This window comes from Parasteatoda tepidariorum, chromosome 6 (genome assembly GCF_982258835.1).
Source record: "Parasteatoda tepidariorum strain Cologne lab strain chromosome 6, Ptep-v5.0, whole genome shotgun sequence".
Taxonomy (NCBI): Eukaryota; Metazoa; Arthropoda; class Arachnida; order Araneae; family Theridiidae; genus Parasteatoda; species Parasteatoda tepidariorum.
In genome coordinates, this window is record NC_141760.1 from 13,333,562 (window position 1) to 13,356,196 (window position 22,635).

A 22,635-nucleotide genomic window follows, 5' to 3' on the forward strand; every position below is an offset into this window, starting at 1 on the left:
TTAATTTAATTTTTTTCTCACTATTATTAAACAAAATAATAAAAAATAATATACATTTACTAAAATTTATTTTTTGCATGGAATTATCTTTGAAGAAACGAATTTTATAATGTCATGAAAAAAATTGCTCATAAGAAGTATGAAATTCCTATTATGTTAAATAATCTAATAGATTATGGATCCCGCATAGATTATCGCAACTAACTATTTTTGAGCTGATAGTGTTATTCCTTATCAGTTACTGGGTTGATGATAATCTAATGACTTTTATTAGAGTTTTAAGATATGTTTCATTTCCGATTTCCAGGAAAATGGCATTGTTAGACATTGCCTTATCTACCGTCTTTGTTTCCACTGTTGTTGTTTTAGTTCTCTCGTTAGGCTTAGTGAATGTGTGGAAAAAGAATCGGAAGCTTCCTCCCGGTCCGCGGGGTCTTCCGTTTTTGGGATATTATCCTTTCATATCAGGAAAACTGTACAAGAATTTCACTCCATTAGCTAAGAAATATGGAGATGTGTTTAGTTTTAGAACTGTTGGAGGGAAATTGGTGGTAGTAATAAATGGACCAAAAAGCATAAAAGAAGTGTTCGTAAATAGATCTGACGAATTTAATGGGAGGCCACCAGATTGCAATGTTTTAGAATGGATTAGTAATGGTTTAGGTGAGTCGTTTTTTTCTTAAGTTTTAATTTACTCTAGATTCTTTCTTAAGCAATATCCATTACACCGTAGTAAAGTAGAAAAAGTAGAGTACGCATGCGCCACTATTAATTTCAGCTTTTAACTGAGAATGCATCCTAGACGTCGCCATTAACGGCGTTAAAAATTTCATCGAAACGAATGAAATTGAAAAATAAAAATGTTTTAGAGACTATTAAAAAATATATGTTAGTAATTAGTTACAGTTTCTTTTCAAAAATCTCGTTGTTTATTAGAAAGAACAATTGCAAAACAACAAGTTGATCAAAGTAGAAATTTTTCAACCATGTCTTAATTTTAAAAAAAAATGAAAAATAGTAACGGTTAATTGAAAAAAAGATAATAGTTAATTGAGTTTTTAGCATACGTAATGTAATTTCTGAAATCCAAAAGTAACTAAGACACTATTTCAAGCACCCTCATCCCCCACCCCACCCCAAAAAAAATATCAAAATTTGATTCGCAGTTCGAAGAGCTAAATTCGAAGAGCAGTTTGTTTTTAAGCAGACACAAATTTAATAACTGCTCAATCCGGTGTGAAACTGCAACATAAGTACATAAAGAATTATTGAAACAGTGCTTAATAACTGTTCTCCCCCCCTTCTTTTTTAACAGTGCATTCATAATTCGAAAACTTCAAGTTTTTTCGGACATAAATAGTGTATCGGCAGTAAAATATTTGAATCGCCAAACGAAAACAAAGATAAGTTGTTTGCTCATGGCTGGATGTGTTATTTTTATAGCAGTTATTAAAATTCTAATGGTTGTACAACTTTTTTTCCTTTACACAATGATGGTGAGTTCCAGAAATTTCTGTATTACTATTTCTGTGGCGTATCAAAAAGTGCTTCACATTTCAGAACTTGACACTAGCATATCATATTATTAGATTAATACCATCAAAAATAACCTAACTTATTATTTGGAAGAGAAAAACAATAATGACTACATATTTTCCTTAAATTTTAATGCAGGGCTATGAGCAATTGTGCTAACAATAGTTCAATATTTATTTTTAAGAAATGGTAACACTAATTTGTGATATGCCTAATCCATGAAACTGAAGCGGAAAAGTCAATATGTTTCGAAAGTTCGATAATAGACTCCCATTCTCAAAACTCACTAGACGTCTTGAGAATGGGCGCCTATTTTCAAGCGCTTAAAACATGTCGAATTTTTTGTAATTTTTGAAGCAAAATTTTACCCTAAAATCAAGTACTAAATTGTGAAATTGACAATGAATTACAATTGATAAGATCTTTGTGTCGCACAAGTAATACGCACAAATAATTTTTGAATTTGAGTTTCCTGGATAATCTTTAATTCAGCTCCATGATTGTTAACTTAATTAGTTATTGTTGATGACATGATGATCTGTTAAAAATTATTTAGCATTTTCTATTAAGTATCATATTAAAATGTAAAATTTGACAATATATTAAATTTATGTAAGTAACGGATTATTTTGAGTCTTTTTCAATATAATGAATGTTTTAATAATGCATAATAAATTAGTTTCGCTATATATTGTCAAAAATATCGATAATGTACGTTGTAATGCGTATACGTACGTCCCCTTAACTAATTATCATGTTTTTTTTTAAATTATTTTTTTAATAATGGATCCGAAGAAAAAGACTTTTTTTTTTCTAAAACATGTTTAATAATCATTCATAATTCTGAACATAGCAGAGTAATTATAAAAATTTAGCAACATATGAATTAAGGGATATAAAAAGTATGGTATTTGTATAAATGGTGACCTCCAACAAAAGAAATAATAGAGCTCAACAAAGGTCACGGGTTTAGTCGCACATGGCCTTAAACTGAGGAACATGCATGTGTAGCATGATTTTCACCACATATGCTGTCATCCCTCACTCTTTTTCACGGGAGTGGGTTTTACTCTTTGGATAACGATATCATCGATACATATCGAGAGCCGTTATTTCTTCAGTATTTGTCGGCATTTATCGAATGTTGATATTTTTCGGTATTTATCGAGAGCCGACTATTATCGTTTGTTGATATTTTTAGATATTTTTAATCGTTGATATGTTTTGATGTATCGTGAGACATTGTTTTTAATATCAATATCAGAATATTTAATAAAATATCGATATTTAACGATGCATCGAAATATCACACAGCTTTAGTTTCATTATCATTGACATCGTCGATGTTTTAACTTCCAGTTAGGTTGCTTAATACTTTCCTGTGCAGTGTAGCTAGTCTGACAACACTATTTTAGCAAATGCTATAAACCACTAGAAGTGTAACACTAATTGCTTTAGAACGTTTTGCAACCGTTATTCTTTAACCCTTTAATGGGCCCTTTATTTCTGGTAAAGTTAAAGTAATTTTGGAATTGAAATTGTTTTAAGAACAGTAATTGATATTAAAAAAAAAACTCATTTAGTTCATAAAAATGCCATTTTTTTGGTGGTAAATATATTTAACATGACCTATTAGGAACTTACTGACTTTTATTTTTCTTTATTTATAAAATAAATTCCCTAAATGCTACAAACTTCAAAAGGAATTATGTATTTTATAACTTTTATACGTTTTTTAAAAGTGACAAATGGTTACCAATTTTACTCAAACTCACTCCAAGAAAGCTGAAATTGGAAACCTAAATTAAAAGTGGTAAAACATGGTGGTAAGTATACTTACCACGGCCTTCAAAAGGGTTAAACAACGAAGAACTAATGTACTGTCTAAGTTTTCACTTATTGATAACCTGCTTTGACTGAAATTTTCGTATAAAAATTCACTCAGCGGGTTAACGAACAATCATTTTTTATTTATTTTCTAGGACTGATACAGGAAGAAGGTGAAGTATGGAAAGAACATCGACGATTTTTTCTGCATACTGTGAAGAATTATGGATTTGGGAAGATCGAGCTAGAAGAAGTTATACACGAGGAAATCAAGACACTCCTGGATGACATGAGGGCCACGAGAGGTGATCCAACGGATTTTGACATTCCCATGGCTTATGCGGTGAACAGCGTGATTTCACATGTGTTGTTTAGGAGGAAACATGACAAGGATTTCTTCCCAAAACTAATAGACGCTTTTCATCATCTGCTAGAAATATTTTCTAGTCACCGTTTTTTGCTTGTGGGCTTTGTTTTTCGGTAAGAACACGAAACCAAATTATGTGTTTCTTTTTTTAACACGTAGTTTATCAGGATTACATCGCTATATTAACATCGAGGATTATATTAACATACATTGCAATGTATACTAACACATTGCTGTATTAACATACTATCAGTTTTTTTTTTTTGCTTACAGCAGAAACAGAGCAGAACCAAACAGAAGAGACATTACAAAACAGAACCAAGAGCCGCGATGGCTCAGGGCATAGAGCGCTTGCCTTCCAATGAGGTGAACCGGGGTTCGATCCTGGCGATGGCTGGTCGATACGAATTCCGCATCCGGCTTGAACCGACCACAGTGCTGACGTGAAATATCCTCAGCGGTAGACGGATCATGGGTTAGAGTCCCCTTGCCGTCAGGCTAACCGTGGGAGGTTCTCGTGATCTTCCGCTCCGTGTAACGCAAATGCGGAGTAGTTCCATCAAAAAGTTTTCCACGGAGGCAAATTTCTCCCAATACTTGATCCAGGAGTTCCCCTGTCTTCTGGATTGGGTTCAAAATGACAAGGCTACGGTGGTGAATATTAATAGTCGTAAACCCAAAAATTGGGTCGGCTGTTCAATGACGGTCATAAAATTATAAAATAAAACCGAACCAAAGCAGAACAGTTGATCACTTTTTGGAATACTTTTACGAATTAATACTATTTTTAATACTAAAGGAATTGGTCAACTTACACATCTTTCACGGTATAGCTAAGTGTACCTAGAAAAAAAACCTAAAATTAAGAAAATAAATAAATAAAAATAACTGAAATTAAAATAAATATTTAAAAAAAACACAGCTTATTGAAAATTCAAGCAAAGCCATTAATCTACATCCCTTAAAGTGACAATGAACAAGCATAAATTATCATGATCTGCCATTATGTATTAAAATAGGGCTATCTATAGATAATAGAAGATACATCTGTCTAAAGCTAATGGGAGAATGGAAATTTTTACATCCCTATGGAATGAAAAAAAAGAGAAAAAAGTGAACACCCGGAATAACTTTTGCTCTAATGATTGGATCTTCAGGTACTAAGACTCAATCGTAAGGGTTCGGGGGCTTTATCTGATATATGTTTAGTAATTAGTGCAGACGATATATAACGTTATATAACGATTAAAAAGACGTACTTCCTCAGAATAAGTTTACATTTATATTTTTAAACGGATTTGGATTCTTGATCATCTAATCTTGAAAATTTTTGAATTGTAAGGCAGTGTTTCTCAAACTTTTAACTTTTGTGTACCCCTTCTAAATTTTTCGTAGTGCTGTATTTTTTACTATAAAAAAATTGCACAAAAGTTAAAAATCACAACTGACTGTTGACACCACTAAATATTACTGTTAACTCTGCAAAAAAGAGCCAATAGAAAATACGTAATCGTAAATTTTCATGGCTAGCTTTGTTTTTGAATAAAATTTTTTAAACTTTTCGTTTGTTGCAAGATATTTCGCATAAGAACGTGTTCCCCCTCTAAACTGTTCCCGTACCCATGGGGGGTACACGTATCACACTTTGGGAAACACTGTTGTTAGGCATGCTCTAAAATGTAATTTAAAATTAAATTTGAATTACATGCTTTTACTAATTGAATGTAATTACATTTGAAATGTAATTACATTTAAATTATGTAATTTAAATTACAATTGAATTACACACTTGGAAATGTAATTTAAAATTACATTTCAAAGTGTGTATTTTAAATGACGAAATATAAAATTTGAACGAAATGTGATAAGTAGTTTCTGAGTTACCGAATTTTTTAAAAATCGTACATTTAAAATTTGATATATTGAGAACTATTTATCCGATTTTTTTCACATTTTTTATTTTGACATTTAAAATTACATGTTTTAAAATGATGTATATAATATACCTTATAATTTAAAAAATTTTGGCAATTATTAATAAAAAATTAAATTAATGAAAACAATAAATAATTGTTTAAAATTATTTCTTATATAGAATTATCTTTGGATAAAAAAAAATTTTTAATGTGTGCAAAAAATTTTCGATTCATTTAAAAACTTCTCGCGATATAGCAGAATCTGCGAAAAGTGAAATTAACATTAAAATGTACAAAATTTCGTTTGCTCTCTTACCTAAAAATTGGGATCATGTTTTCCAAAGTGCGGCTACTTCCCCGTATCTTGAAGGACAAGAATCTGAATCCGTTGGGGGGGGGGAATGAATGTAATTCTTATGTTTATGGCAAATACAAACATGGCATAAGGGGCCGGGATAGCCTGGCTGGTATGACACTGGACTAGGACTGGGCTATAAATCGATATATCGCGACATATCGATTTAATGCCTATATCGGCAAACCGATACAGCAACTTTCATTCCAAGCGATGCATCAGAAATCTGATTTAAGCCGTCGAGTGAAGAAGACGATATAACGATATAGCGATACACGCAAGGACTTTCTCTTACGTTCCGATGCCAACTCGCGCTGTGGAAGACGATATTGTTTCGTTATGTTGAGACGGCCTTGACTGATGAGCGGTAGAATCAGAATCACTTTTGAGACTTTATATCGTTATATCACATGTTCGTTTTCGCACCTTCACGATTTGAAATCGTTTCGTGTAGATTATTTTCAATGGGATTAACTTCGTGATCGCCGTCGTAACCTTGTTCTGAACGCAATCTATTATTGAAAAGAATTTATAAAGAAAAGTTTCTTCATTAATTAGATAAGTTTTTTATTTATTTTCTGGTCCCGCAGTGGACTGATCGTCAAGACACGGTTCTCATCAGATCACCGAAGTCAAGCATCACTGGCTGCGGTCAGTGTGCGGGTGGGTGACCCACTTGGATCAGTCTGCGTAGGGACCGAGGGTGTGCGGTATTGGTCCTCGTTAAACTGTGCTACCGTAAAGTGCTCGACTTCGCGCGCAGGTCGTCGGGCTACCGAAGCGGGGGTGCCATCCCTTCCGCAGAGGATCAAAATTGTGATGGCATGTCTTCGGATCATCCTCCGGGATGTTTCCCAGACCGTCGCCAATAGCCCATTGTGCAGCTCTAGTGCGACGTAAATTAACAACAACAACAACAACAACAATTTATTTTCTGACAAAACTTTTTTTATATTTTTAAATGTGAAAATTATCGGAAATCTAATTTAAGGCACCCATAAGGAATTAAATTACAAAGTAAATAAATTTGTCAGGTTATTTTTTTACTTTCTTTTAATTTATTGAAAACCTTTCGGATAAAACTTCTAATAATTTAATGGGCTTCTATTACTGATTTTAAATTTATAAATCTTGAGTTGTTTTTATTTTTAGAAATAAAGTTAAAACAAAACTTACTTTTTGGACATAAATCAATAAACTTTATTTGTTCAAAAGAATTTGAAAAGTTTGCGAATTTTATTCATTTCTTTTTTTTTTCTTATCAATTACTACTTCGTTTTATTAGAGAGTAAAATCATTATTTTTTTTTAATTTTCGTTTTATATTATTAGTTAATTAGCTAAATATATTACCGAATATCACAATTCTTTTGTTTTTATTTTTAAGAATTTAATTAAGAAACTTTGCCTTACTTTGTTTTTCGTTCGTTCATTATTTAATTTAATTTAATTATTTATATGAAATAATAATAAAAATAGTGTTTAAGAAGCATTTTTTTCTAAAATTTATTTAGCTCTTTGTTTTAAGCATACAAATAATTTTTTAACGAACTTATTTTTTAAATTTTGTTCCTATGCTGTTAGGTAAATATATTGATAAATTTCACTTTTATTTATTTTTTTATTTTTAAACTAAGAAATCTTTTGTTATTTGCGTGATCATTTTTAGAAAATATAACAAAACTTGTGTTTACTTCTTCATTAAGAATTTGAACATTACGATCGAACTTAATAATTCTGTAATTATTTACGCATAATAGTAATAATAGTACAAGCAAATGTTGATTTGTTAAAATAAGTTTCTTTTTTTCTTTAAAAAAAAAATATTTTTAACACTTTGTTTTAAGTGTATAATGAATTTCTTAACAAACTTTTTTTTTAATTTTTTAAATTTTCTTTCAATAATTTCAGCTAAATATCTTTATAAAATTCCCTTTTTATTTTTAAACTGAGAAATCTTTCAGAGAATGAAAATTTTAATAAATTATTACAATTCTTATGTTTACTTTTTAGTTTAAAATTCGAACATTTTTAATTTTAAACTTCGGCTTTTTAAACTTCGGCTAAACTTAACTTTTATTTTAATTAAAATATATTTTGAAATTTTAAAATCAGCTTTTGTTTAATAACAATATTTTTTTTCATTAAGGGTGTTTTAGGGGTTAACTTAAATTAAGACTGCTTATACCTTATAAACGATAAAGAAGTGCAAATATTTCATTCTGTATCTACACACATTTTTTCAATAAATATTTTAAGTAAGATTTGTACATCTTAGTCAATTTATTTAATATCTTTCTTTAGCAAAACATATATATTTTCAAATTTATAAATTGATTTAAATCAGTATGCGTATGAAGTCTTGATAGAAATCTGACTTTCTGTGCCTTAAAGTAAATGAAATTCAAAAATACTATATCGCGATACATCGCTATATCGCGATGCAAAACTGACGATATATCACGATATATAATTTCTAATATCGCCCAGTCCTACACTGGACCCATGTCCAAGAGTTCGTGGGTTCGAGCCCCACCGGCCGAAGACTCCTGGTGCAGTAAATGGTGACTGATGCACGTTAAATATGTCGAGTCGCAAAGTCCTCCATATTCCCATAATAAATCAGTACCTCTGGGGGTACTGATCCAGGAGTTTCCTTATGTTCTGGATTGGTTCAAAAATTACACGGAGTTGAGCATTAGTAGTCGTAAACCCAAAATTGGGTCGGCTGTTCAACGACAGATATATATTAAAAAAAAGAAGAAAAAAACATGTCATAAGGATATGTTTAATAACATACACAATTTATTTAAAGAAAGTGCGTTTTTGTGTCGTCTTGAACTTTGAATATCATCTGCACTAATTAATTAGCATCCAGATATTGCTGAAATGATTTTGAATCTTAATACGTGAATATCCGATCATTAAAACAAAAGTTAGTCAGGATGCTCACTTTTTATTTTACGCACTGTACACACATGTTACAGGAGAGAGGTTCTTAAACTATGTTCCGCTTAGCACTTATTACACCGCAAAACGATTCCCAGAGCTCCTCGAAAAGGTATAGGACAGACTTCAAATTTAAAATATTTTTATAAAACATACTTTTAAGGTTGAAAACTATATCATTTTGCACCGATCAAGTCAATCATTGGTTGTATGATAAAGTAGCAGGCATTTCGTGCGTTAGTTTCTCGTCCACAAAATAAATTAGCCTTAGATTTGTGCCCATCAAATTCGAAAAATTAGTTGTGTTAGAACCCTGTTCTTATACTAAACTAACGCAAAAAGTAGTTGATAGGAATCGCTACAATAACTTTTTTTTGTATTGCACTATTCACAACACTACTTAAAAAAAGGTAGCACACTACACTACAAACAACTAAAAAAACTAGCGACTACAGTAATTTCACTACTTGTAGTGAGCTACTTACGACCACTGGCCCTAAGGTGGCTATAGAATATTCTCTTGCGCCAATAAGACCTCTAAATATAGTTCGTTCACCAGGAAGTGGAAGTAGCACTTGACACCACCTCCTCGGAAGCAGAGTTCATTTCAACGCGGGAGTAAGAAGAGAAACGTCTCCGCGCTTGAAATAAAGACAACCCTTAATGTGTGCCAAACAGAAACAGTGTCTTCATTTTCAGTAACTTACTTCGCTTTATCATCTGGTATTATACCTTTCGTTACTCTAGCTAATTAAACATATTGCAGCAAAATGTCTCAAAAAAGACAAACTATTCACTCAAAAGAGAGAAATATCATCAAATTTATGAAATATTTAATGTTAAAAAAATACAGCTAAAGTTTGGGAAATAAATATTTTGGCCATACGATCGCCAAATAGCAACCTTGTTCAGGAAGGTTCTCACAACCTTCTCCCGAAAATAGCAAAATAGTATCGTTGCATACCATGTGATGAAAGCGGAGCCAAGTGCCAACTCCTGGTGAACGAGCTATATTTTATATTGCGGGACGGAGAGGGATCACAGGACAGAGGGGATCGCGGAACGAATTCAATTACGTGTACAAGTTGTGACTAGTGTGTGAGCATTGACATACGTAAGCGATTATGTTGAAATTGCGTAAACAATTTCTGACCCTTTTCTCTAGGAGTCCTAGATGTTTTTTAATTTATTACAAAAGTTCTAAGTATTCGATCCGAAATCCCTCTCTTCTTCATTATTTTCAGCATTAGAAGAAGAGCTCTTAGTCAGTGAGCTGAATCCATTTATTTTTTAAGTTCGTTCCAATGCTTAGGAGTAGGAGTCTTTTCTTTTTCTTTTTTTCTTTCTTTTTTTTTTGGTAGCAAAATTATTAAAAATGTTTTAGTATTTTTCATTTTAAGAAGTTCTCCACAAATTATGAGGCCATAATTTAATGAAAATAGAATTTATTTATCTTTTTTTCTTTATCAACGCTTCTGTGCTCCCATCCAATGAAATTGTTTTTTTTTTTCCTTCGTCAAGCCAATGAATCACATATCTTCTCATATTCGGTAACAGCAATGTTTGTAATCTAACCGTTACAGTTGCTACACTGACACTAATTTTCTTGATTTCATTTTAATAGTTTAAAACCCGTTTCAATTTGAAAAACATTCCGAACATAGCTCAAATTTCTGTGCGCTTACCGCGACGCGGCAGTAACCGATTCGTCGGATATTTGAGACCTATACAACGGGGGGAATGTGTGAAGTGGAAGTAGAATTGGAGGTATCAAGAAGTTGATGAAAATTTAAAATTTTTAAGGAGTGAAATTATTTATATTTTCTTCAGAATTTAAATTTTAAATGATAAAATATAATTAAATAATTAGAAAAAGCAAAAAAATTATAGTAGATGAATTATCATATTTCCTGACATTAAAACTGCAAATGTCTAAACATTTTATAGCGTTTAGACGAGGTAGCTGCAATGGAACATTATTCGAATTAGAACATAGCTCATATCGCAGTGTTATGCCGCAAAGTGACTGATTCGTCGAATTTTTGAGACATATAATGGAGGAATGTGTGAAGTCAGTTGAGCATACAATGAAATCGATAGGAAATTAAACATAATTGAGATTAAACTAGATAAGCATGTAATGATAATTACAGGTGTCAGAATAATATTAACATTTACGCAGGTGTAATAGAATATTAAATAATACAAAAATATATGCAACTATTTGCATATTTACATTAGAGTGAAAAAAATTTGTCAACGACAAGGAAAGGGTTATATAAGCGATTGACTTGTCTGTGACTTTGTTAAAACGATGATCCAGGTATCCTGGCAACACCATTCGTTTCTGGGTTGCTCATCAGACTAAAATTACTAATTTATCGTCCCCACTTTTGCTACCCATTTGGGTTGCTCGCATACCGTGGTGCCGATGAATTGTCGTGTTTTAAACTTAAGATAAAATAGCATTTCATATGATGCTTTGAAATTTTGATATGAAGTGGTGGAAAAACCAATTAAAATGAAAAATACTAAACTAAAAATAATCGAAGTTTCGTTACCACTAGAAGATATTTTTTTACAACGCTGAGCAAGTTGGCATCTCTGTATAGATAATATACGTATAACTAAAAACATCGCTATTTGTTTCAGTTTTGCTATCACTTAAAAAAAATGTCTGATCATATCTGTCTGACTAATTTCTCCTGCATTCATTTAGATACATAGCTATTCAATTCTTTTCATGGTCTTCTGAAATACGGAGGGCTAGGACGTTTGCCAGGAAGGTATACAGGGATATAATCGATGATCACATTTATAACTACGATCCAAATCATCTTAAAGATTACGTGGACAGCTATTTACACCACATAGAGAAATTGAAACAAGAAGGAAAGCTGCTCAATAGCTCTTTTACAAGTAAGAATTAAATTAAATTTTTAGTCTTCCTTTTTAACCACATGTGCCATATCAAGCCTACGAGTTAAACACAAGCAGAGCACAACTCTTGCAAACAACGAATAAGATCGAAAAATCCACACTATAAGGGGGGGGGGGATTGAACGTATTCGAACCAGGAACAACACCGAACTGAACCCTGAACTTATTAGCTCTTGCCTTCTTGTCAAAAATGCGTCGGATCAGAGATTCTCCGTAGACCTTTATTCAGACAGCTGCTTAGGTAGCTGCATGCACCACTCATGACTCTATATAAGCAATCTATTGATACAATGCCAATGCCAATCCTTCCTGTCCTCTTGGTGAAAAGTAAGATCAAAGACGTCTCTTCGGACTCCTTTATGCAGAACACTGCTTAGGTAGCTATATGGACCACTCAAAATCCTATATAAGCAATTTATTGACACGACATCAATACCAATCCTTCTCGCCTTAAAATGTGTTAGATCAGAGATTCTCCGAAGACCTTTATGCATACAACTGCTTAGGTAGCTTTAAGGACCACTCAAGATCATATATAAGCAATCTAAGTCTGTTGACAAGACACCTATGGCAATCCTTCTTGTCTTCTTGGCGAAACTGTGTCAGATCAGAGATTCTCGAAAGACCTTTATGCATACAACTGCTTAGGTAGCTTTATGGACCACTCAAGATCATATATAAGCAATCTAAGTCTGTTGGCAAGACACCTATGCCAATCCTTCTTGTCTTCTTGGCGAAACTGTGTCAGATCAGAGATTCTCGAAAGACCTTTATGCATACAACTGCTTAGGTAGCTTTATGGACCACTCAAGATCATATATAAGCAATCTAAGTCTGTTGACAAGACACCTATGCCAATCCTTCTTGTCTTCTTGGCGAAACTGTGTCAGATCAGAGATTCTCGAAAGACCTTTATGCATACAACTGCTTAGGTAGCTTTATGGACCAATCAAGATCATATATAAGCAATCTAAGTCTGTTGACAAGACACCTATGCCAATCCTTCTTGTCTTCTTGGCAAAACTGTGTCAGATCAGAGATTCTCGGAAGACCTTTACGCTTACAACTGCTTAGGTAGCTATATGAGTCCCTCAAGATCCTCTATAAACAATCGATTGACATGACATCAATAATAATCCTTCTTGTCTTCTTGGCGAAAATGTGTCATATCAAAGATCCTCCGAATACCTTTATGTATACAATTGCTTAGGTAACTATATGAACCACTCAAGATCTTCTATAAACAATCGATTGACATGACACCAATACCAAACCTTCTTGCCTTCCTGGCGAAAATGTGCCAGATCAGAGATTCTCCGAAGATCTTTATGCAGACAACTGCTTAGGTAGCTACAAGAACGACTCAAGATCCTTATATAACAATCTATTAATATCACACCTATGCCAGTCCTTTTCATGATTTGGTTGATTTTAAAAAAGATATATCATAATTTCCAATCATTAAATTTTAGCATAGCACAATGCTTAAAGCGTTCAAAAAAGTTGTTAAACAAGTAGGGTTGGTAGTTTTTATTTTGATAACTTTTGAAAAATTTAGCATAATTATAATTTTGAGGTATTTAGAATAAAAATGGATGAAATCCACATATTAAATCCTTTAGTATATTAAGACATTTTGGTTTCAAAGTCCTGATTCCCATTTCTTGGAAAATACGTATCATTAACATTCTCGAACACAAAGCTGTTGTTTTCTTATACTTATTGAGCTTTTTTTTTGCAATAAATGTTAGCTTTGAACACTCTAAGCATTTGATCCGAAAGTATAGAAGGTGTCCGAAAAATACTGAAATGGATCTAAAGTATAAAACAATTACGAAATATTTTCAAAAGATGCATTTAATGATAGCAAATATGATTCCCCCTAACTCACCCCTACGTTTGGGCGCGACTTCGAAATAATAAACAGGAATGCATTTTTCTATTGCAGATTCTCCGAAATTTTTTTTTTACATTTTAACTAACAGGTTGTTATATTTTAGTTCATGGATGGCATTGTTACTGTAAAATCAAAATGAGGTAAAAATGGTTCACAATGGAGTTTTCTCGAAATACATGTCGGACCAAAAATATTAAAATTATATTGTAAAATGTTTTGGAAAACAAAACTGGCACAAAATTTGACACTCACTTCTTGAATATCTCTCCAGTTAAGGAATGTAGTGGAGTTGAGTTTGGTGTCAATAAGGGCATTTCTCAAGATATCTCCATTTAGAACAATTTTGGGTTATCTGTAAACTAAAATGCATAATAGTCGAATTGTGATAGTTTTTTCTGGTGAATCAAAATCTGCAATAAGAATTCATATTTATGATTTTAATGTGAACCCGCCCTACCTTCAGAGGGGATGAGTTTGGGGGTCAAATTGAATATCATTGAATGTATATTTTAAAAATGTTTTATCTGTGTATTTTAAGATTTTGGACATGTTGTAATTTCTCGAGATATTTGAGCCTTTTCAAACTTTTTGGAAACGCTCTCTGAATTATATGTATTCCAATAGTGTCATATACCCTTTATATATAATTTTATAAAACAGTTAAGTGCTAAATGTTAAATGCTTTTACTATTTAAAGTATTTGAGGACAATGCTCCGATTTTTTTAATGCATGTGTTCGAAAACCATTTCTAGTGAAAGCTTACCAAGAATTATATGTAATTGAATGACTTTTAATACCAATGGTAAAAATCTTTTACATAAAGCATATATAAGTTCATTCTATTGCAGGGGATAGATTGATAGCCATCTCAATGAACATGACAATGGAAGGTACAGAAACTGTCTCAGCTGCTGTTCTCTGTCTTCTCATGAGAGCCAGTGGTCAGCCAGAAGAACAGAAGCTTGCACAAAAAGAGCTGGATGCTGTGGTTGGAAGAGAGAGGTTGCCATCGTGGCAGGACAGGCAGAACTTACCGTACTTTGAGGCTTTCATTCAAGAATTGCACAGAACGGGACAATCTTTTTACACCACTGCACAGTACAGTAACTACGGTAAGATTTGAACTGAAAATATAAAAATAGGTACTCATTTTCCAATTGACTGGTACTGCCCAAACTGGTACATAAATTTCCCTCAATGCACAATGAAGAAAACTAATTTTTCAGCAGGAATACGCTGCGTCTGGTTTTAAAATAAATAAATAAGTTATTTTCAAATTTACCGACCGAGTGTTTCTCATTGGGGCAATAAGCTGGCATAGAAATATTTCTCCAATACGCAACTATCTTAAAAGAAAGAAAACAAATTTTTTTCATCGAGAATAACAAGTAGAAATCGTCATCTTTTGCCGAAAACGGTGTCGCGGTGTTCTATCATCATTAAAAAAAGTAGTAGAACAATTGTGATCGTTTTTTAAGGGGGGGGGGATAAACAAGCTGGCTTGTTTAAGGCATGTCAATGGTTAGTAATAGGCATGTTAATGGTTTAAGAGACATCTATTTTACTCTTAAAATTAATAACAAAGACATTTTTAAAGGAAAGTAAAGGAAAAAACTAATTTTTTTTTTAAGTTTAAGACACAAATCAGCTAACAACGACTCACAAAAAGAAGCAAAAATGACTAACAAAAGAAAGTTAAGTAAGTCCTTAATCATTTTTTCTTCAAAAACTATAAGAATGCATCGTATTCTCCTTTATAATTACTCAGCCATTTACACCAGTCATTTTATGCATTTATTGATTGCTTTGGACATTTACATTGATTTTAATATCCTTAGACTTGAACCTATTTTGAATGACAGCACTGTTACAGCTGACTTGTGTTAAGAAATGTAGTAATAAATTAGCTTAAATTGAAATCTCCCCACTAGAGGGCTGATATTCTGTACAGCAGAATCAGTCTACTATTGACCACCAAATACTAAGCATCAGCTTGTATTGTAATGCTTAACTTTTATATAATCTGAAGGATTCCACCCTTAAAATATGGAACTTGTTTTGTTTAAATAAATATTTGTTTTTGTTTTCGATATTGATTGCCCTTCCCCTTTTTGTTTAACTTGTTCTGCTGCTACTTAAGCTGTCCTGTTATCATCTATTGATTTGTATAACAGAAAGTGGCCTGTTATTTCTACTGATATATTGGAACAGATACCTAGAAACTATTACTCATCATAATGAATTACCTGGACTTGCACCCGACATCTGACACACTTTGAAGAATTTGATGAATATTATTTGATTGTTTTATTTTATTGCTTTCCTTCGTTGATCACCAGTACTGTCATTTGCCCAAAATTATACTGCATTTTTAGTTTTTCATGTTCTTACTATTTATGCTGTTATCAACAAATACTTAACGTAATATTTAAACTTTAATCTCCGTATACCCCCTTGTGGGGAGTCGGGGTTCTACTTATCTCATAATTACTCTCACAAATTAACCATAGCTCACAATCAAGTTTCTTTCTTTTTCACAGATTCTTTCCCGGGATAAAATATCTTAGACCTTTTCTTCATTTTTTTTACATTTAAGATTAAACATTTTTGATATATATATTCTAGAGGATACAACTATCAACGGATATCTCATTCCCAAGCGAAGTATCATCTATGCCAATCTATGGACGATCAACAATGATCCAGTCACATTTCCGGAACCAGAAAAGTTTGATGTGGGTCGATTTCTCGGAAAGGATGGCAAGAAAATAAAGACAGAAGGACCCTATCCCTTCGGAATCGGTAAACATATTTCATGTTTAGCGACTTCAACCCCCCTTAGTAAATTATAGTTATACTAGGAGGCTTCGCCCCCTGCTCGCTGGCGCTCGCCAACCCTCGGAACTGCTTTCGCAGTTCATTTCGGATTGCTTTGCAATCCGATGCTCGCTTTACTCGATCATTGGATACGTTCTTAACGTCTAGCTTTTGTATACTTTTTTGAACACTGAAGTTCCGAAAACTTTTCACTGCAGAAAATTCTAAACCTGTGCATTTAAGTATTAATTTGAAATTGCAAACAGTTCACATACTTTTCTTAATCACACTATTCTAAATTTCAGTTGTTGAGAAAAGTGACGGTTGTAAGTTTTGTTTTAAAGTCTTTCCCACCAGAGGGCTAAAACCATGTGTTGTAAAACAATATGAAATAGTACTGAACGCCGGGTGTAAAGCATCGGCTTCGATGAAGATAATTTTGTGAGACATTTTTTGACAATTCTATGAGAATTCACCTGATTAGACATATGATTCTCACTACGTGCTCTTGCACGCCGAAGCCTATCGATTAAAACGTATTAGCGTTTTATATAATATAGATTAGCCATGAGATGCTCATTACGTGCTCTTGCGCGCCGAAGCCAATCAATTAAAAATGAAAACTGTTGCCAACGCGAGAAAAGAAATATCACCGGTTTTATTGATACATACGTACGTATTAGCGTTTTATATAATATGAAAACTGTTGCCAACGCGAGAAAAGAAATATCATCGGTTTTATTGATACATACGTACGTATTAGCGTTTTATATAATATAGATAGATATGCAATCGACAGTTCTGGACATCCAGCATTGTATGCAATGCCGAAAATGGTACAGTCGAAATATGAAATGATTAAACATTTCACACATTATTTAGACACTGTATCGAATGACAGTATGATGCATGATTATTTTATACTTTTAATCAGCGTGATTTTTATTTATTAATACTGGTTATGAGTATTTTCTTGGTGCAATAAGTAGGTTCATATTTTCCTTTGTTTTCGTTATCAAAGACAAATTTTTAGATATCAATATGTAATATTCATAATAAACCTGAAAAGATAATGGGATACTTGCAAGTGACGTAGAGTGGGTAGCTCTATCCTGATGGGTAGTTGAAACGTGGCATTTGTCTACGTTAGCAACTGCTATTTCCATTCTATTTCGAGTAAGCCAAGCCATCAACATCAATTCTTTTAAGTGACACATTCTATATTCTTTCATAAAATTTCAATTTTCTCACTATATATTTCTGACTTACCACAAACACGGCCACAAAGCCACGTAACTCATAAGCAAATTAATTATGTATTGAAGTTGCCAGGTAAACAAAACAAGATATATCACGTTTACAATAAAATACATAAACAAATAATGAATCTAAGTTAAGTAAGAGGCATAGACGAGGAAAAATTATATTGCAACACATTAGAAATGCGATACGGCTCTATATTTAATTAACTTATAGTTAATTAACATTCTAACTTATAGGAAGAAACTTAGCTCAACTTTAACCCGCCATTTTGCTTATAAACTATCAGATGGCGTTAACGTCATTGATCGTATATATGGGTATTACTGGTCCTCGTCTTCTTGAAGTGCAAGTACCCAATTGCCCAGTATTCCCTCCATTGCACAAAGTTTTATAAATTACGGCAATTTCCCTTCACTGATGGCTTTTAAAGGTTAAGGGCCATTAGCCTGTATTCCTGACATTTATTGTTTTTTTTTCAAGGTTTAAAGGCCATTTTTTGAGATTCCTGCCGACTCCTTATAGGTTTATCCTTATCGGATATTATTAACAATTATCACAGAACATGGGTAAAATAAAATGTGTGTTACATAGAATAATGCATAAAAATTGTTGTATTGAATAAAAAAATATTTTCATTGAGTCGTCAGTTCAATAATATTTTTCAAAAAGGAAACAAAGAAAAATGCTCGCTGTTTTTTCCTTCCGGATTCTCACATTTTCCATTTTATTTCATAACCGTCGTTGAGCAGCAGACTCAATTTTGAGTTTACGTCTACCTATGTTCAACTCCGTAGACATGTAATATTGAACCCAATCCAGTAGACAAGATAATAAGTATCAAGTATCGGGAGAAATTGGCCTTCATGGAGGACTTTTTAATGGAACTAACCCATAGTTGCGTTACATGGAGAAAAAAAGCATCGAAAACCTCCCGTGGTTAGCCTGACGGCAAGAGGACTCTAACCCATGATCCGTCCACCACTGAGGATATTTTATGTCAGCACTGCGGTTGGTGTGAGTAATCTGCTGAATTCGTATCGATCAGACACTTGCAAAGTACCAGCCAACTTTGAGAAAAAGAGTGGCTTATCTTTACATTGCTCAAAACCCACATATAACTCTCTATCTGTTAAAAAATATCCACCTTAAAGAAGCAAATCTGCATCTGGAGTTTTTTTTTCTTTCACGGTTCGGTCTGCGTCTCTTATATCATATGACTGGAAACAAGAACTCTGAACTGTTTGTGGACCCCTCCCATTTCCAACCGGCAAATTTTCGGCCTGAGACCCAGCAGGAGAACTGCTACCGAAACGTGCGGAACCATGGTGAGACGAAATGGGTATTTGATAACTAAAGAGGCATTTTCAGGTGCCCAATCTAAATCTAAACCCTCCTATAATTTATTTCGAACCCCACACTGGTACGAATTACAATCTCATATTACGAGGACAAATTGATCCTCTTCACTGCCAGCAAACTCACATCTGCAGGAATCGGTTTTCCTTTGACACATATTAAAAACCGATGGAAAGTTTCCCCAGATGTGTGTGCAGGCTGTCATAGAATACCCTCTGCAGAGGATCAAAATTATGATGGCATGTCTTTGGTTCATCCTCAGGGATGTTTCCCAGACCTTCGCTAATAGCCAATAGTGCGACGTAAATGAACTACAACAACAGCAGGCTGTCATAGATGCCAAACGGATACTCTATAGTTCGAAATACATTCGTAATACACTCGTTAGTAAAAGGGCATTCTTGTTCGTAACAAACTGGGTGTTTTGATATATTTTGGACAGATAGTGTATAATCTAAACGATTTGATAGACAACTTCCTTATCTTGATTTATTGAGTATAATCTCGTTTTCTTACTGTTTCAGGGAAAAGAGATTGTCCAGGTCAGTCCTTAGCACAAATGGAAGCATTCCTTATATTGGCGGCTATTTTTCAGAATTTTACTCTTCGTCCTGGAAATGGAAATACAACCTTCAGGGCTATTGCAAGAAGTGACCCAAAGACTGAATAAATTATTTTAAGAATTTTTCATTATGTGTAATGGACTCATTTTCTTTCAAAACTGATTACAAAATCATTCAATATTTAAATCATTATTCAGGACTCATTCATAAGCATTTAATAACATTTCCTTTTTGTTATTGCTATTTAAATCGAATAGTTGGAAAAGTGAAAGTTTAATACCTTTCATTTGTGAAATTGGAACAAAATCATTTTTAATTTTTAAATTATTATTATGTTTCTTTTATTGGCAAAAGTAAGAAGTTACTTGCAATAGTTATATTTAGAAGGAAAAAAAATAGGTATTGTAAAAACCAAGCAATGTGTAATTTAAGAATTATTTTTACAGTTAAGGTACTAGGTAAATAAGGCCAATTTCAATGAAAATTCCGATTGTGAGATTATTTTATTTTAATTTAGAGTGAACTTTTCTGAATCCAGAACAGTTTCACTTTTGTTTCTACGTTGCTTAGATCCGGAGTTATTGTGATTTGAATAAAAGCAGTCTTATCATAGTCGATCATAGTAGCAAACCGGAAGTGGGATTTGGAAACCGAAACTAACTATTTTTCACGTTCTACGTTGTTTCTTTTAGCTTTTTTTTTTTTATAGAAATATTGTCAATTTTCAACTTTTAAATTTGTGCTACGTACACAGCCCCATACATCAGTTTTTTTTACTATATTTCTGCAAAATACATATGGCAATACAGCCTTTAGTTTGTTGTTTGGATTCTTTAGTTTGATGTTGTTTGTTTACTGTCTTCTTTATTCTATTACACTTTATAACTACTTTTCTTTAGTAAAAATACAGTATTTTATTAGTACCTATATTATTTAATCTTTTTTATTTATTAAATATGGGAAAAGCTAGGAATTATTCGAAAAAAAAAACGTAAGTTTCATGGAAATCGTTTCTGTAAAGACGAAGTAAAAACAAACGCGGCAGTTGAAAATTCGGATTTGCTCAATATTTCTACTGCAAGTTCTTCCAAATTGGAAGAAAACATGAAATATTTTGAAGAAAAAAAGTCGAAAAATATATCGCAGTTGACAGGTAATAGAATTTTGGACATCGAGATTTTGATAAATGTGATAACAATGCTTTGTTGCCCTCAGTGTTTCGCTCCAAAATTGGACTTCAAAGAAGACTCAATGATGGGATTATGCTCAAATTTTACAATTAATTGCAAAAGCTGTGATTTCTCTGTGGGATTCTCTTCAACTAAAAAGATAAACAAGAACAATATTATCAATACACTAATGGTATTTGGCCTTCGACTGATTGAAAAATCTTTTTTCTTTTATTTTACGTTACGATTCTTGTCATCAGTTGAAATGTAAAATAATTTCTTTTATAATATTTTGCAATATTGTTTATTATAATGTATGAAATATAATTGACGAGCAACTCTAATCCAAAACATATTTTGTGATTTCTGCCCTCATATGTATAGTATATATGTAGAGGACGTGTATATTTTTTTTAAATTTATGTTTTCACTATATAATTTCATAACATACGTAAATACTGAAATATATGTTTAGTTTGTAGTTCAGAACATTCCTAAGGGTCTCACCTAATTGTATTAAAAATATGAAAGAGATATATCAATTACTTTTTTCTCTAGACCATTAGTCGTTTCTTCAAAAAATATTTTGAATTGTCGATTTTTAACAAAATTCATAAACAACCACAACAAAACTAAACAGAAAAAATAAGAAGGAAAAGGGAAAGAAATTATGCTAAAAAGAAGGTTTTAGCTATAATCCTAGAGACTTTTTAGAACTTTACTACTTTTTTTACATTTATTTCAGTTGCTTGAAAACTTTAACTGTCGTTTCTGAGAAAGTAGTTTTTAGCTCATTTTACCCTACGACTTTTGTGATAATTCAAAATGTAAAAGAGATATCTTTAAAATATTAGACACAACTGTTCGCTATAATGTATAGAGTGTAATGAACTACAAACTTTGTTCCAACTATTTTATTTTTCATTTTATGTCCACTTTAAGTGCTGGTAGATAGTAATTTTTTTAAACATTTTTATGTAATTTCAATGTATAAAACTATTTTATGTGTAATTATTTAAATAATTCTTAGTTTTTAGTTCATAACACTCTTAAATGTATCAAGAACTTGTAATAAAAAAATAAAAGGGATATGTTAATAACTTTTTTGTGTAGAGCATTAGCCGTTTTCGTATTAAAATCCAAAATTTTTGCTAAAATATTACCATTTTTCAAAAGTTTAAATAAATAATGATTGATTGTTATTGATTTCACTGTTTTTTTATCTACAATACACCAAACACAACGTTTAAAATTAGAGTTTTTAATTTTTTTTAAAAATTCTGTGCCGAACGTAGACGGATAAGTGTGTTGTATAGTCTGCGCTCTTTAGTACAACTACGACCCCTTATTACAACGACTCTCCTATTATAACGATGGATGCATTGAGTCTCGTTTGCTATTCCATAGACGTTATTTTAACGTTCATTATACCGTTCACACTCAATAATTCATTTTAATATAGAGATAAAAATTTAGTCATTTGTTTTGAGAAAAGTTTATTTAACTCAAAATTTCCTGTGATGTTGCCACACAGTAAATGAAACATCTTGAATCTCATTTGATTGAAGGAAGAATGACTCTCTTAATTCTTAGATGTGCATAATTTATGGCCTTTCATAATTTGCGTTACTTTCTTTTTAAAGGATACAATACATTTATTTATCATACTTTTCTTGTTTG

General features: G+C 32.4%; 1 protein-coding gene across 1 annotated transcript; it reads left to right on the forward strand.

Annotated features, from left to right (window-relative positions):
- The first annotated feature begins 278 nt into the window (after positions 1–278).
- LOC107437737 (cytochrome P450 2C8) lies at positions 279–19,913 on the forward strand. The gene is made up of 6 exons (XM_016049832.5): positions 279–663; positions 3,519–3,843; positions 11,669–11,868; positions 14,636–14,899; positions 16,413–16,589; positions 19,748–19,913. The coding sequence occupies exons 1-6, from the start codon at positions 312–314 to the stop codon at positions 19,891–19,893; spliced, it is 1,464 nt and encodes a 487-aa protein (XP_015905318.2). The 5' UTR covers positions 279–311; the 3' UTR covers positions 19,894–19,913.
- Positions 19,914–22,635: the final 2,722 nt, after the last annotated feature.